General features: G+C 45.3%; 1 protein-coding gene across 3 annotated transcripts; it reads left to right on the top strand.

Annotated features, from left to right (window-relative positions):
- Positions 1–12: 12 nt before the first annotated feature.
- Positions 13–15293, top strand: adar (adenosine deaminase RNA specific). Of its 3 annotated transcripts, none has more exons than XM_071911220.2 (16): positions 13–98; positions 4013–5773; positions 6515–6798; positions 7245–7440; positions 7664–7866; positions 8415–8550; positions 9114–9352; positions 9895–10051; positions 10332–10500; positions 10777–10870; positions 10999–11115; positions 11334–11461; positions 11602–11784; positions 11980–12092; positions 12732–12859; positions 13681–15293. In XM_071911220.2, the coding sequence occupies exons 2-16, from the start codon at positions 4145–4147 to the stop codon at positions 14003–14005; spliced, it is 4101 nt and encodes a 1366-aa protein (XP_071767321.2). In that variant the 5' UTR covers positions 13–98; positions 4013–4144; the 3' UTR covers positions 14006–15293. The 3 variants fall into 3 exon arrangements, with proteins under 3 accessions (XP_071767321.2, XP_078143344.1, XP_078143345.1); XM_078287218.1 differs by lacking the exon at positions 13–98 and adding an exon at positions 2124–2496; XM_078287219.1 differs by lacking the exon at positions 13–98 and adding an exon at positions 3895–3936.
- The last annotated feature ends 440 nt before the right edge of the window (positions 15294–15733 follow it).

The following is a 15733-nucleotide window of genomic DNA, read 5'->3' as shown; positions in this document are numbered from 1 at the left end:
CACGGATTCGCGCACCCGTTCTTTTGATTGTTTGTATCACCGCATTAAAAATCTGCATCCTAACAACAACTGTCGGAAACCAGTTATTGCGAGTGAAGGTAATTCATTGAAATTATTAAAAATATCGATTATCTGCCGGTATGGTTTGAGTGGAGAATATCTCTGGTGTTTTTGCGATACCAGACAATTAAGTGCTTGTGCTGCAGGCGGCAGTTGGAAATGGTGCAGTGCCAGTGCGGTGTGGTGCTGCTGGTGATGAGCTAGCTAACGTTAGCTACAGAAGTAGCTTCAATCATGTCCAGCTGCTGCTGCTAGCATCACATTAAAGAATAGGCTTGACTGTTTTTGTAGCGTACATGTGGTTTTGTTGTCACATCAACGCGGTTCAAAAAGTTAAAATTGTGGTTAGTTGTGCCTCGCTAGCTTTCTTAAATCACCACGAACACGTCCGGACTAGTTTCAGCTTTGTGTTCATTCAACTGAAATGAATGGAATCTGCGTTAAGTAAAAGAGATAAGACATGATAAGACCTTTGTGTTGCATTTGATGTATGCCAGGGATGTAGTGGAGGGTGAGCCAACTCATTTTACCCATCTTTCGTCTGAGGAATAGAGTTTACCACCGTTTCGACTGACATAAATCACAATTCATAGTATACAGCACAGTAAGTAGTATCAAACTGATGTAACTTCTATGAGGATATGGTCTCTTAACGTAAAAACATAAATCAATACAGTATACAAAATGTACAACTGTTTTTGTTCATATTGGTGGTTGTTTGCCCTATGATGACCATTGTTTGGAGGTCATTTTATTTTCCATGTTTTGATCATAATGTTTTGTTTTGTTTTTTCTTTAAAAGATATGACTTTTTGGACACAGCATTGTGATTCATTACTATTAGATATTCTGCTTTACGTTCTTTCCCCTATGCCTGATTTTTGTGTTGTCCAGATGTAATAATCAGTTATAATAAATGAAATGGGGCGCCTGGAGTATGAGACTTTTTTTTTTTTTTACATCTTAAAAGGTGCTTGGCGTGGAATAATAATTACTTTGATAATAATTATTTATTAATAATAATTACTACCTCTGTTCACGTGGAGATAGAAGTTATGAGAGTTGTTCTTTGAACAGTAATAGACTGAAAATATATCAAGATAGAATTTAATTGAATAAGGTATAGGCAATCAGCGAAATGTGAATGATAGGAAACCACCCACACCTGATGCTAAAATACTGTCTAACTTTTTGGTTTGTGAGTGTGTCCTTACAATGAATCACTATAATATTCCTTTAGGGACTAGTCTGTGGTACTCGACTGTAGATTCAAAAGTAACCTTGTCGTGCTTAATGCTATTTTTAAACTCTTGTCTTAACACTATAATCTAAAAATATCTCTATAGGCTGCGGGGCTCAACCATGAGTTTACAGTCAGTCACCTTATCGCTCTTTATTGTATTTTGTTATCTCCCATAGTACCACTATATAATTCCTATAGGAACTCGTAGTTTTTCTGTGATATTCTGTATGGCATCCTTCTAAAATTCATAACAGAATTACTGTTATGTTACTTTCCATAAGGACGTGATTGAATGGATGGTATTCTGGGGGTGAAAGACAGCCCGGGGCTGTATCTGACATCTGCTTTCCCTTCTTTCCCCGCCCCCTATGCTTTGTTTTTGTTCTTTCTCCGCTCACAAACCAAGCATTTACTATCATTTATCATTCCCATCCTTTCCTCTCATCCTCGTTTGTGTGAATCAGATGTCACCACTGCTACAGTGTATGCAGCAGCGTGTCCCTGTAGCACAGTAACACACGTATTGTTTGTCTTGGAGTTGGACTGCAGCACATCTTCAAGCTTGACCCTTGAAAATAAAGTGAGACACAGAAGAAATAGGCTTTTATTCTACTTCATAGACCAACCCCCTCTGTCTGTCTGTCTCTTTCGTTCTCTCTGTCTGTCTGCCTGTGTGTGTGTCTGTCTGTCTGTCTGTCTGTCTCTGCCCTCGGAGCAGCGCTGCGGCGGGTCACGTGGCACACAATAGAAACTTAACTTCGTTTCCTAACAAATGAAAACGAAACTTATCATTGTCGGTTTTTAGCCCGTTTCACTCTCCTGACACGTGAGCCAAAGCTGTTTTGTCTAATTTTGCTGGTGTAGCAGTATAGCAACGCAATTGTACAGCATACTAAATAGCATACATAAGCGGCCGAAATTGTTATTGTGCACTTTGGAGGCAGCGGGAAGGACCTTGATCATCCAAAGCGGAAGACGCTAGGGGAGAAAAGCTCTTGCCATTTATAAAGCTCTAATTTCTGATTTTAAAGCGACCGCGTGGTTACGTTACAGCATCTTTATTGTGTGTTTATTACTTGTGATAGTCGTTATCTCGTCGCCGTCGGTAGGTAAAATTCTTCATCTGATCATTGCGAAGCTACAGGAGCGGTAAAATCCCACGTTTTCGCCGCCACTTCCTCCATTTAAACTAGGTGAGATCCACAATACTGTGTTAGCTCCTCAGGCCGTGTGCAGCGAGTTATTATGGTTTGTTAAATGTAAATATGAAGACAGTGTGCACTGAATTGGGACCATGCACCGGGTTTCATCAACAGTCTGTGCACTGCAGAGTTGACAAGGGACAGCAAGGTGACTGGACGGGGTCAGTTTGGACACCAACCCACAGACCAGCATTCAGCTGTATCTTGACATGATGACAGCATAAAATACACAAAACAGTTGATTCATCACTTGCCAAAAGGGACGTCTTGCCCATGCCTCTGCCCTGGCGCTTTTCCAGTCCAAAAGCAGCAACATAATGAAAGTGAATTCTGGAAAACACGGAGTTGTTGTTTTGGCTGTCAACTGTTGCCTTGCATCAGGGTCAAGATGAGTCAGCTCCAGCCCCGTTTGGCCCCTGGGCTGCTGGCCCTGTCTGCCCCTATTACCGTTAAGAACCAACCGGATGGTGTTCTCTATATTAATGTGGCGGCATTCAGACCTGCTCAGCTATATGTGACAGACAAGTCTATGCTGACTGGGCCAGAGGGGCTGAAACCTGACTCAGTATTGGGTGTCTCCTTGTTGTCAGTCTCATCGATATAGACATTATTGAGTGTTGTCAGATATGACACTCTAGGCTGAATCAATGTTTGTTGTTCCAGAGAGGGGTTTATTGGAATTTAGGATTGCCTTTGCGCTGTTCAGGATCTACATTTTTACTGGATTAGTTGATAGTAAATATTTTTTGTGTGTGTGTGTTTTTGGAGGGGGGGATTAACGTAGCTCTGTGAAAGGCTTGCGTTGTAGTCAGGATTGTCCAACTAGCCACTGCATCATTTGCTGTCCACTGCTTGTCAGTTACAGGCAGCACCCATGTCCTTGGTTGTGTCCTTGGAACTGTCCTTTTTGTCTGCATCAGTGTCTCACTTTCCTCTCTGCTATGGATCCAGCAATTATTTGTAAGGCCAGAAATAAAATGGAATAGTCGCAAGAAGGTCTGAATTATTTATCACCAGCCTTTTACCCTGGGATTAAGTTTCAGTGTGACAGGGAGAGTCAGTATGTCACCCTGTCACATCCTTGTAGACTGGCTAGGGTATAATCTGAAGATATACATAGCAGTGTTGGCAAGATAGCATACCTCATAGAGCTTATCCTCTGCGCTAATAGTCTTTATTTTCATAATACTAATGTGATACTTTATTGATCCCTCTAGGGAAGGTCTTTTTTTGCTTGCCGCCTTTCAGGGAGGTCAGAACGTAGAGTCAGATCCAGAGCAGTGTCCCTGGAGCTGGTAGAGATTCAGTGACTTACCCAAGGACACTTGCAGGGTGGATGCTCGCCGACACACGGCCTGAACCTGTGCCATCCACTTAAAGAACAATTTCTTCACTCATTTTTCCACCATTTCTGCACTGTAATTTCAACCGGTGTGTACCTTCATTATTGTTTTGTTGTGTGGTTTATTTCCATTCTCTTCATCCTGTCCTTTTGTTTGTTTTTCAGGTGCTGTAAGTGTGCAATCGTGGCCTGCCCTGTCTTTCCACCAGGGTCTGCCATTTGTGCTACAGGACACAAGCCCATACAGAAGCTGCACAACCAGCCCCACCGGCCCCCTCCCACCCCGACCCCTGCGCTATGAGCAGAGGTAGAGGAGGGCCTTCCAAAGAACACTATCACAGACCTCCGCCGCCCCACCTCCAGGCCAAGCAGCAATACTACAGAACTGGCCCAACCACCCTCCACCCTAGAGCTGGCCCACAGCAGATCCCACATCCAAGTGACTACTCCAGCTCTGCCCGCCCTGTAGTGCCCTTCCAACCCCCAGCTCGTCCTCTCCTCCCTTCTGCCCCGCCCCTACCAGGCCACGGTCAAGTGGCAGCCCCTAAACCCCTGGTCCCTAACGGATCAAGTAATCAGAACTTCAGTTCTAATCCTGGTCCCGATTCCTTTCAGTACCAACAGGCACAGTTCCTGAGGGGACAGTGCTCTGAGGCTCCACAGTTCAGAGGCAGTCCACGAGGAGGTGGGGGGGGGGCGGTACCCAGCTGGCCACCTAGTTCACCACACCAGCCCCAGTCAGGGTACAGTAGATATCCCCACCCCAACAGCAGCCCTGGCGGTAGAGGGGTCTACAGCCGGGACCACAGTCTTGCGTACCCATCCGGTGTAGGAGCCCCTAGAAGCACCCCAGGCCCTCGACACTGGAGTCAAAACCAGACACAAGCTAAAAACCACAACCAGTACTCCAACAGACAATGGTGCTTCCAAACAGACTCTCTATCTGAAAGTTTTCAGAGCTTTTCCCTTCATAGAGACAGGCCCTACAGAGGAGGGGAAAGTTTTGACAGAACCTCTGTGTTCAGTAGCTCAACAAATAGGAGCTTTAATAAAGCTAACCTCATTCTCACACCTGACATCCAGGACCAGGTACACAGGACCTTGGCTTCTTTGAGTCCAAGTGAGAGCGTCTCTGCAAAATTCTTAGCTAAAAAGCTGCGTCTGCCCAAAACGATAGTCAACAAGGCTCTCTACTCTCTGGAACGTTCACAAAAAGCCTCCAAGCAGGGACTCCACCCTCCTGAGTGGACTCTGTACAGAGACCCTCTCAGAAACAAGGAAAATCAAAACCTCAAACCAGGAAGTTCAGAACACTCTCAGAAACTTGAAGCCGAGCCTGAGCTAAAAGCAGAAACAGCAGAAAACAGGGGACAACTCAGAGAAGAGGACTCTGACACTGAATCCAGTTCTTCTTCCTGCTCTTCCTTAGAGTCATCTGACTCTGACCAGAAAGAATCCCAGTCACCAGCAGAAGCCGAACACCAGGGCAAACAACAGCCTGTCACTACCGACTCCGCTAGCCAGGAACTGAAGCCTCCCACCATGTCAGAACAGAAGGAGCATATCCTGCAGTACCTCCTGGAGTCAGGGGAGGCTACGGCTCTTGTCATAGCCAAAAACCTGGGTCTTAGGAATGCTAAGCAGGTCAATCCCACCCTGTACGCCCTGGAAAAGCAAGGTGAAGTCACTAAGAATGGTGAGGTCACCCCTCCCACCTGGGAGCTGTCCAACCACCGCAGAGAGAGGATGGAAAGGAGCATCAAAGCCGCACAGGGCGCCCCAGCTGAGGGGTGCCAGATGGAGGAGGGAGCCAGTGGAGAGGAGAAGGGAGGTGCGGCCGCATTCCTGCCGTCGCCACCACTACCAGGGCTCGAGCCACTGCCGTTACAGGAGGGCTGGCAGCCACAGCAGGGCCACAATGAAGCGGTAGGTGGACTTTCAAACTTTTTTGGGGGGGTTAATATTTTATTATGGAGAGAGAAAGATACATTAAACAGTCATACTTAAAAAAGAAAATAAGGGCGAAGATTCAAATGGGGCTGCTTGGCTTAGCAATAACAATAGATTAACAAGTGATTAAATATTACAGAGGTGTGGTTTAAAAAAACATTCAAAATATAATAATAATAATAATAATATGTAGCCTAGATGATATAACTCTAGTAGATGGCAATAATATCTAGATAATGATAATATGTCTTCCAAGATCATACAGCACAGCATCTAAAAAGATGAAGAGAAAAAAAGATGCATAACCAACCAGATGTATTCAAGTTTAATAGAGCCATTTAAATATTGGACACAAAGTCTCAAGATCTTAATAATAAAGGCTCAAGGATTTAATAGTCACAGTGGTAGCAGCCTAAGCTGCTGGCGCTATGCAGTTTTGTGATTGAATGTTCCAGTATCAGAATAGCTAAATAATATGTTACCCAAGAAGCTTTTAGAGCTTTCAAATTTGACAGCAAGTACTGTGGTGCTGTACAGAAAAATGCCCAATCTTGGGCTGCAGGAGACTTCACTGCCAAAGACCACGACTTGGCAGACCCTCTCCCAGGTCTGGAGCCCTACACTGATTTTATTAACACTTCTACCTCTTTCCTCTTTCTATTTCTTTTTTCCCCTCTCCCGCTTCCCCTGCACCCCCCTTCCTCCACCTCCTGTCAGGACGACGAGGCCAACGGAGGACAGTGGGCCACCGACGACATCCCAGAATTCCTTAATGCCATCCGCCGAGAGACAGATGCTGAGAAACTGGCTGGAGACAGGACCAATGCCATGGGAACTGTCGCTGTGTCGCTGGCAGCCCCCCCACCTCAGAACCTGTGGGCCAAGTTACAGGAGGTGAGGCTGAAGAACCCGGTCAGCGGCCTCATGGAGTACGCCCAGTATCTGGGCCAGACCTGCGAGTTCCTGCTCCTCGACCAATCAGGGCCATCCCACGACCCAAGGTCAGTCACATGATGCATTTGTTGTGTCACATTGATACAAGGGCTAACTCAATGTAAATTCACTTATGAACATTGTTTGTGCACCCACTGTTCAAATGTAACAAGAGGAAAGTATATTTGCACATGTAAAAGCGTTGGCCCCGTTTTTTGGAGTTTGTGATGTACTGTCTTTTGTTTTACGATGCATTGTTATATCATCTTTTGTTTTTTCACCTGTATTTGTGTCTGTTGCTTTCTGTAAAGCACCTTGTGACAAACCTATTTGTGAAAAGTGCTTCAGAAATATATCCGACCTATGTCATTTGATGCTTACATTTTAAGTATGGGAGTAACCTTGCTTGTAACCCGATAATTTTGTCACTACTACACAGTAGCCGTTCAATAGATCGTTTAGAGGTTTTGAAAAGAGCACTCTGTCTCATCTGAACACCCTCTCCCTCTGTCAGATTTCGTATGCAGGTGATGCTCGACGGGAGGCTGTTTCCTGCAGCCGAGGCCTCCAGTAAGAAGGTTGCAAAGAAGGACGCTGCTGCAGCCACCCTGCGCATTCTCATTGGAGAGACGGAAGGAGGGGCGAGCGCGGGGGAGGAGGGAAACACTGCCAGTATGGACCAAGTCATAGATCCAGTCCCCGACACCGCTGTGAGTGTGTGTTTGTTGGAGTGTTTTGGAAATAAGTTCCCATCAGCCATTTAAAGCTTGCCAAATCAGCCCTAGTTCGTGGTAAAAGCTGTGAATGAATCAATGATTTTGAAAAGATATCTGCAAGAAGCCAGTCTTGATATAGTAAAAATTATTAAATTCATTCTTAAAAACAAACAGATCTGTAATGAATGATATTTTTCTCTCCCCCACTGTCTACCAGGGGCCTGACGGAGGCATGGGGGCAATGTTTGGGACAGGAGGTGCGGAGGGGATGGGGATGGTGGAAGGACCTCGCCAGCCGCTGTCTCGGTCTCTGCCGGGCGGGAAGAACCCAGTCTCTGTTCTGATGGAGTACAGCCAGCGCACGGGGAACCCCATCGAATTCATCATCACTGGCCAGGAAGGCCCACCACACGACCCACGGTACTGACTACTGCACCTCCCTCTGAATCTGTCCTTCTGGATGTTCTTCTTCCCTTCACCCCTTGCTTCTTAGATCAAGTTCCTCCATGGTCATTCAGTGTCTCATTGGGGAAGCAGTTGATCAGCTATTTCTGTCCAAGCTGGCCTCAATACAGCAGTCTGCTGACAAAGAGACAATACCTTCTCTGTCCATCCCTCTCTCTTGCTCTTTATCGTTCTTTCTGGTTGTAATCCATCCCTCAAGGCAGTCTGCCGGCTGGGAGATACAATATCAACTTGTGTTTTGCTCCCGTGCCTTTCTTTAAACACTGCATCTGTCTGTCTTGATTGCGAGTGCACCATAGGCACCGCTGCTGCTGTGACAATGCTCATGTCTGTCACTCTCCCATCTAAATGTGGGAAGTCAGGTGTCTGGAGAGGTTACTCATTAAAGCGTGTGATCACCTTGGATCCCCACATTGCCTCTGAGCTCTTTGTTATGAAACTCAAAATATTCTCTCCTTTTTTTTCTCCATCCATCCTCCGCTCCTTCCTTGTCTTGTACTCAGGTTCATGTACAGGGTGAAGGTCGGAGAGAGCTTGTGTGCGGAGGCCTCGGCCCCGAGTAAGAAGGCTGCCCGCCAGCTGGCTGCAGAGGAGGCAGTCAAAGAATTAATGGCCGATGGGAGACTACAGCTCAACAAGGTGAGGAGGAAGAGGCAGAGGTTAAGCCAAGCTGGTCAGATGGAAGGAAAGAAAAGGTTTTATCATCCTCCAAGGGACTAAAATTATTTTAAAGTCCCCATGAAATGAACTCCCATTACTTTTACTTCCTGGAAAATGGAGTATCTTTAATGGTGACCTCATGCTGCGCTACTAGGTGTAAATATACATTTCTAACTCTACTCTACTTTTGAACAATCCCGCCCCTCCGCACCACTCCCATCAAATAAAATTGCCTTTCTCTGACTCATATTCATATATATTCCATTGGTTTAGACTTCTGAATGATCTCTCACTGCATTATGTCCCGCCCCAACATCCTGTTTCAACAGGAAATGCATCAAATCAAGGAAGTAAAGATGCCATTTCTTAGGGTCTTTAAAAATCAGCTGATCTCTCTGCCTGAAAAAGTGATTTTTGTCATTTCTGTCACACTGTTCTGCTCACTCTGCTCAATACCATTCACATCTCCCTCTCTGCTGTTTTTTTTGTTTGTTTTACCATTTTATCACCCCCCCCCCTCCCTCTCCTCTCTGTTCCTCCAGCCCCAGTTGCCCCTGGGCTCATCAGGTGACAGCGAGGGCGGCGGTTCTGGGACTACATGCCCCTCCTTGCCCCCTCTGACGGCAGACGAGTTGCGTGCAGCCCATGAGGCGGGGGTGGGAGACCTCATCAACCACCTGAACAACAATGCTGTGTCGGGTCTGCTGGAGTACGCCAGAGCCCGGGGCTTTGCTGCTGAGATCCGCCTGGTGGGCCAGGCTGGGCCACCACATGAGCCCAAGTATGTGTTACTTCTGCATGCATACAAACACACACACGCAGCCCTAATATGCAAACTCTGGATACAACTTAGTCCTCTCTAGTGTCCTTATGTCAGGGTTCCCATGGGCTTTGAAAATCCCTGAAGGTTTGTGGATTTGGGAAAAATAAAATAATGCCTTAAAAGTTTTTGAAAATGAATGGATCGCCTTTGAAGCACTAAATCTTTTAAAATTAAAAGATAGCACCTAAATTATATAATATGCCTCAGCTCTCTGGACCTCTCTCCTTACTAGGATAAACACTTGACATGCTGAGGAAAACCCTGTGATGGATATTTGCGTAGACATCGCAGCAGTTTCAAAACAAATGATTTCCTGACATGACAAGATGATGAATAAAAAAAATTAGGCCTCTCTGATGTCTAATTTTACCCCAAAACATGCCAATTTTGAGTCCTTGAATTTCACCCTGAAAGGCAAATATCTGAAAAGTGGTGTTCAAGTGAGTGTGGGAACCCTGTTATGTCCTCTGATCGCCTTTCTCTCTGTCCCTCTTGCTCAGGTTTACCTACCAGGCCAAGCTGGGTGGACGCTGGTTCCCTCCAGTCTGTGCGTCTAACAAGAAGCAGGGAAAACAGGAAGCAGCAGACGCTGCTCTGAGGGTTTTGATTGGAGAGGCTGAGAGGGCAGCGCGCACAGGGGAACTCATCCCAGCCGAGGTACTGCTCAATTACCATTACTTTTACATTTTCTATTTTAACATGCACCAACATGATAGTATTAGTGTAGTATTCTATTATAGTATGCACCAACAGGAATAGGACTGATTCACATACAAGCCTTTTTAGTTCATTGAATCACAGTAAAAAATGAAGAAAATCATCCATTTTCCACAGTGCAATATTTTGTGATCTTTTTCATTAGACTCCTCAAGCCTTAAATATCCCTAATTTCCTTTCCATTTTGCCTTTCCTGTCATCTATACCTCCCTCTCTCTAGCTTCCAGTGAGTGGCAGCACTTTGCATGACCAGATAGCAATGTTGAGTCACCAGCGTTTCAACGCCCTGACCACACGCATCCAGCACAGCCTTCTGGGACGCAAGATCCTGGCCACCATCGTGATGAGGAGAGGGGAGGGCCTGGGCACTGTTGTCAGCCTGGGCACTGGTATATCAACGCCACGCCTTTTAGCACACGCCTATGAGGCACAGGGAGGGGGAAATGCTAAAATACTTAAGTAAAATGAATAGTGTCAGAAGTGGCTAAATAGGAATAAATTCACATTTACCGCATATATGCATGGTGCGAGGAAATTTATGGATTTCTGTGCTCAGATGAATTCACTGTCAGAAAGCCACAGAACTAGGTCACCACTGAACTGAGAGGTGTTGCATTGTTGTGTTCTGTGACATTGAATGTGTCTCTCTTATGTTTTTCCACCAGGGAATCGCTGTGTTAAAGGGGAGGAGCTGAGCCTTAAAGGAGACACTGTTAATGATTGCCATGCAGAAATCATCTCCAGAAGGGGATTTGTTCGGTAGAAATAGATCTCGCTCTTTCATCAATGTTTCTTCCCCTAGTTCTAAAAATACCCTTCTGTCTCAGACCCAATCTACAGGACATTATTTATAAGTCTAGTCTCACCCTCGTCTCCCCTCCTCTCAGGTTTCTGTACAGTGAGCTGCTGAAGCACTGCGACGGCGCAGACGACAGTATATTTGAACCGGCCAAGGAAAACAAACTCCGGATCAAATCTGACATCACCTTTCACCTCTATATCAGGTGGGAGTATCAGATGTTTTCTTTCTCCCTCTTCAACTCCCCCTATCCTCTCCTCTTTCCCTCTCCTCCTCCTGCCCATCAGTCAGATACATCAATATGGCATCTTTGGATCAATGTTTTTCTTCTCTTTTTAAACAGCATGTCATTTTATTGTGTGTCAAAGCACATATCAATACTTTTCTTCTCTCTTCTCAATACTTTTCGTCTGTTTTTCTTAGCACGGCACCATGTGGGGATGGGGCTCTGTTTGACAAGTCGTGCAGTGAGACGGGCGATGAGGTCGATGGCCACCAGCCTCTGTTTGAGAATGCCAAGCAGGGCAAACTACGCACCAAAGTGGAGAATGGTGAGACTCACACACATCTCTCTCATACACGAACATTGTATATTGGTTACACACGATTCCACATTAAGGTCTCTAAACGTGAACCGTGACCTTTTTCCATGTGTGTGTGGTGTTGTTTGTTTTGCGTGGTGCCGTGCCAGGCGAGGGCACCATCCCGGTGGAGTCGAGTGCCATTGTGCCCACCTGGGACGGCATCCAGCACGGTGAGAGGCTGCGGACCATGAGCTGCAGCGATAAGATCCTGCGCTGGAACGTACTGGGCCTGCAGGGGGCGCTGCTCACCCACTTCCTGCATCCCATCTACCTGAAGTCCATCACGCTCGGTTAGACATACTGCTCTAGTGAGACTGTTATATGCTGTTGTAGTTGCAGAACAGATAATGTGACATCAATAGCCATGAGAGTAAACTAATCATTGAAATGTGATGAATTGTAAGTGCCTCTCCACTTCACTTTTACACAGCTTCTTGTGTGAGATTTGTGTTTCACAATCTGTCTTTAATGTTTGTGCCTGTCAGGTTATCTGTACAGCCACGGGCACCTGACACGGGCCGTCTGCTGTCGACTGGCCAGAGACGGAGATGCCTTCACCCAGAGTCTCCCTCCTCCCTTCACACTCAACCACCCAGAGGTATCAGTCGGAGTTATGGGCAAAGCTGCATGTTTACACTAGTCAGGAATATTGTGGGCATCCTCACTGAATTCATAAATGTACCTGCCAACACTCCTGTATTTCTGCATTGCTTGTCTTTTTTCAAATTTGGTGCAAGGTTATTTTAAGAACATGATATGTCTGTAGTAGTTCAGAATGTTTGTGATTCTTGTTTGTCCTCTTGTTGCCATGATATGAGCTTTTGTGTGTGTGTGTAGTGGTGGGAAGAAAGTAAACCGATGCAGGAGTGTGATGATGAAATTGATGTAAAAAAAACAAAAAGCAGTGTTCAAAAGCAGGTAGGTCACAATTACGCTGCCAGAGAAATGCCTGAGAAATAGCTGGCAGTTCTGTCCATTTCAGCGTATTTCTAATTTTAGAATAGTTGTTGAAGCAGTTTCATGTCTTTCATTTAAACATCAGTGAAATTGGTCGAAATTCCCATCCCTAATCAACACAGTGTGATGCAGCCGTCACGGTGACACATGCATTACACAACCCATTCTGCACGCTCTATTTGGAATTGCTGAATCACATCGCTGGGCTAAATCACCCTAATTGAACAAAATATGCTCACTCTCCCCCTCTCCTCTCCCACACCACCTGGTTGTACTGTAGGTGGGCAGGGTGAGTGTTTACGACTCAACACGCCACACAGGGAAGACCAAGGAGTCCAGCGTGAACTGGAGCTATCCAGACCAGCTCAGTGTGGAGGTGCTGGATGGGACCAAAGGAAAACTGGACGGGTATGTAGTATGCAATATAACTAGACTCAATCCTGTCCCTCCTGATAGAGACACGCATGCTTTATTAACCTTTTGGATTGTTATTATGGGCTGTTTTTGTTCACTCCACTGCTTAATCATTATTAAAGGAAAATAGTGCTGTTATTGAGGGGTTTTTTGCCTTTCTCCAGTGGCTAGCAATAACTTTCTATTAACCCCCAACAACTTCAAGTCAATCCTTTGCCTCAGCAGAAATTTTGACTTGAAATTGACTTACCCAGTAGCTCTGTATGCCTCCAAAACGCATCTAAAATGCATTCCAGTGATGTCATTTTTCATCTATATGAGTTATTGATCATTGCGACATCGATCGAACAACCATATCATTGCGACAATACTTGCCTGGAATTTGTTGCCAGAAAAAGAATTTGGAGATGCTCAAAAATGCTTAAATGAAGTCCGTTTCCATTTAGGCGATGTGTCCCAAGTCAACCTCTTATAACAACTATAAGATTTTGCAAAATATTATGGGTCAAATATTTTGCTATGATGATATTCAAGACACACACAAACTTAAGACTCTTGACAGTAATGTAGATTCATTTTAGATGCTCTATTGTAGTTGGTGAGAGTCGTCAGGTAAGAACAAGCCGATAGCAAAGCAGTGATAAATGAAGCACCCAAAACAGTGAACAGCAGGCATTTATGTAAGGCGAACAAGACGAGAGGGAAAAATGCACGATGCTGGTTTGCTAGACAAACTATGATGTTATCCATGAGCCTCACTCTGTCTTTTCTTATCAACACTCAGCTAAAGCCTTCCTCCTCTTCCTCCCCTCCAGGCACAAACTGGACGTGTCCCGCGTGTCCAAGTCCAACCTGTTCCGTCTGTTCCACACTCTGTGCCAGCGGTGCGGCCGCGACGACCTCCTCTCCCTACCCTCCTACGCCCAAGCCAAGATGTCAGCCATGTCCTTCCAGCTGGCCAAGCAGCAGTTCTTCCAGGCCCTCAACGTCCACGGCTACGGAGCCTGGATTGGCAAGCCGCTGGAAGAGAAGAGCTTCGAGGCAGGGGAGGGGAGCAGGAACAATGGAGGAAGTGTCCCCCTGGGATACGGCAGCAGCAAAAATGGAGGAGCGATGGAGATCAAGCAAGAGGAGGCTTAGACTGGTGCAGGGCTTGAGGAGGGGGTGATAGGGATATGTGGGTGGAGGAAAGCACAAGGCAGGGGCAGATGGATTGGGTGGATGGGAAGAACAGAAGGACAGGCGAAGTAGCCAGCAGCCAGCACTATATCTAATATCTTCTGGTGGAACAGACCCCGTAGAAAGAGTGATAGAAAGGGACAGAATAAGTGAGGGATGGGTGAGCCTAAAGGACGGGGGGGGGGGGGCAGTCACAGTGGCAAGACAGAACCAGATAGGGAGAGTTAGTGTACTGCTGTGTGAAAATACAAGCAACTCCTTTTGAGACGACCAACAAAAATCTTGATTTTTGAAATTGCACTATTGAATTCTCACCCCAGTTAGATGTCATGAGTAAACACGGAAATCGGCCAGTGCAGCCCCAGCTTTCAGTGTACATAGGAAGCACATCAATGCCAACTTTTACTCTGAGCATTCACTGTCCAACATTTGAGCCTTTAGCTCCTGTACGTTCACTTAGTCTTCGTTCAGACTCTGGCCCCTCTCTGATTTAAACCAGCTATGTAAAATTGAAAATTAGCACACACCTCTTCAGCCGTCCATCCATCCACATGTTGTTGCCATGGTCTCCATTAGCACAGCATAGGTCACTGCGCCCCTCTGAGAAACCCCATAATTTCTCTGTGCTTTTATATAGAAACTGATGTCATTTAACTACTAGACGTACAATATTTCTGTTCTTATTGCCTGTCTGTTATTTTAATATTTCTCCTGTGTCTTTGGTTCTCTCACTAAGGTCATTACTAGCTGGCCATGCTAGAAAGCCCTGAAATGTTTTGTCTGAACTTTTGAAATGTCCTGCATAAGGTACTTGTGTGATATTGTTGTTCACATTTTGAAACCGCATTTGTGGTAAAAAGGCATGCTTTCAGTCTCTCTTTCATGGCCAGGTCTTGAGGACCGCTAGTGTTACGGACAATTTTGTTGTCTAAGGGGATTCTAAGTTCACTTATTTGATTTGGTGACAGTTAGATGGATGATGCAATATATACATCATGTACATACAAATACATGAACACGCAGATGTATATGTAAGTAAGGATGTTTGAGTATAAGCTGTATATATGTCTGTGTGTGTATGTATATGTATATATTTCATGTATATATTTTGTAAATCATATCTGAAATTGATTTTGTATTGTTTTTTTTCCCAATGTTTTAATGAAAGTGCAATGGAATATGTTTTATACCGATGGAGTTTGGAAAGTTAAAAAAAAAAAAAAAAAAGATTAAAAAGAGCAGCCATGTTCAGCGGAGTGATGCGCTTATGGCAATTTCTTCTCATCAGAGTCCGTTTCATCTGAATGAATGGATACAAACAAAAGGTCCAATATCAGGCCAGGCATAGACAACTTCAGCACATTTAGTGAGAATATTTATTCGCCATCTGTTTCCATCTCATGCAGGAGCACACTGCTGCACACAAACAGAAATGTTCCCCTCACTAGATTCCACAGTGAAGGTTTTTAGGTGTGCGTGTGCATGCACAAGTATTAAGGACTCTTCATTCATGACAAAGCTGTGGATCCCACTTACACAGAAACGACAGGAGAGAGATTTCGTATGCTGAAAGTGACTTTGTGTGAGGCGTCACTTTGAGGATGCTATTTTTACATCAGAAGCTCCTTTCCTCCAGGGGTGTGGTGTGCAGGTCCTGTCTGCCTCCAACTGGCTTGGGAGACCTGCAAT

Source organism: Centroberyx gerrardi, chromosome 12, assembly GCF_048128805.1.
Source record: "Centroberyx gerrardi isolate f3 chromosome 12, fCenGer3.hap1.cur.20231027, whole genome shotgun sequence".
Lineage (NCBI taxonomy): Eukaryota > Metazoa > Chordata > Actinopteri > Beryciformes > Berycidae > Centroberyx > Centroberyx gerrardi.
The sequence above is the reverse complement of the archived record's forward strand: the minus strand, read 5'-3'. Positions and strand labels throughout refer to the sequence as shown.

Coding starts and splice junctions, on each gene's coding strand:
- adar (XM_071911220.2), top strand. CDS start 4,145: ATGAGCAGAGGTAGAGGAGGGCCTTCCAAAGAACACTATCACAGACCT. Junction 6,799..7,244: donor GGGCCATCCCACGACCCAAG/GTCAGTCACATG, acceptor TCCCTCTGTCAG/ATTTCGTATGCAGGTGATGC. Junction 7,441..7,663: donor ATCCAGTCCCCGACACCGCT/GTGAGTGTGTGT, acceptor ACTGTCTACCAG/GGGCCTGACGGAGGCATGGG.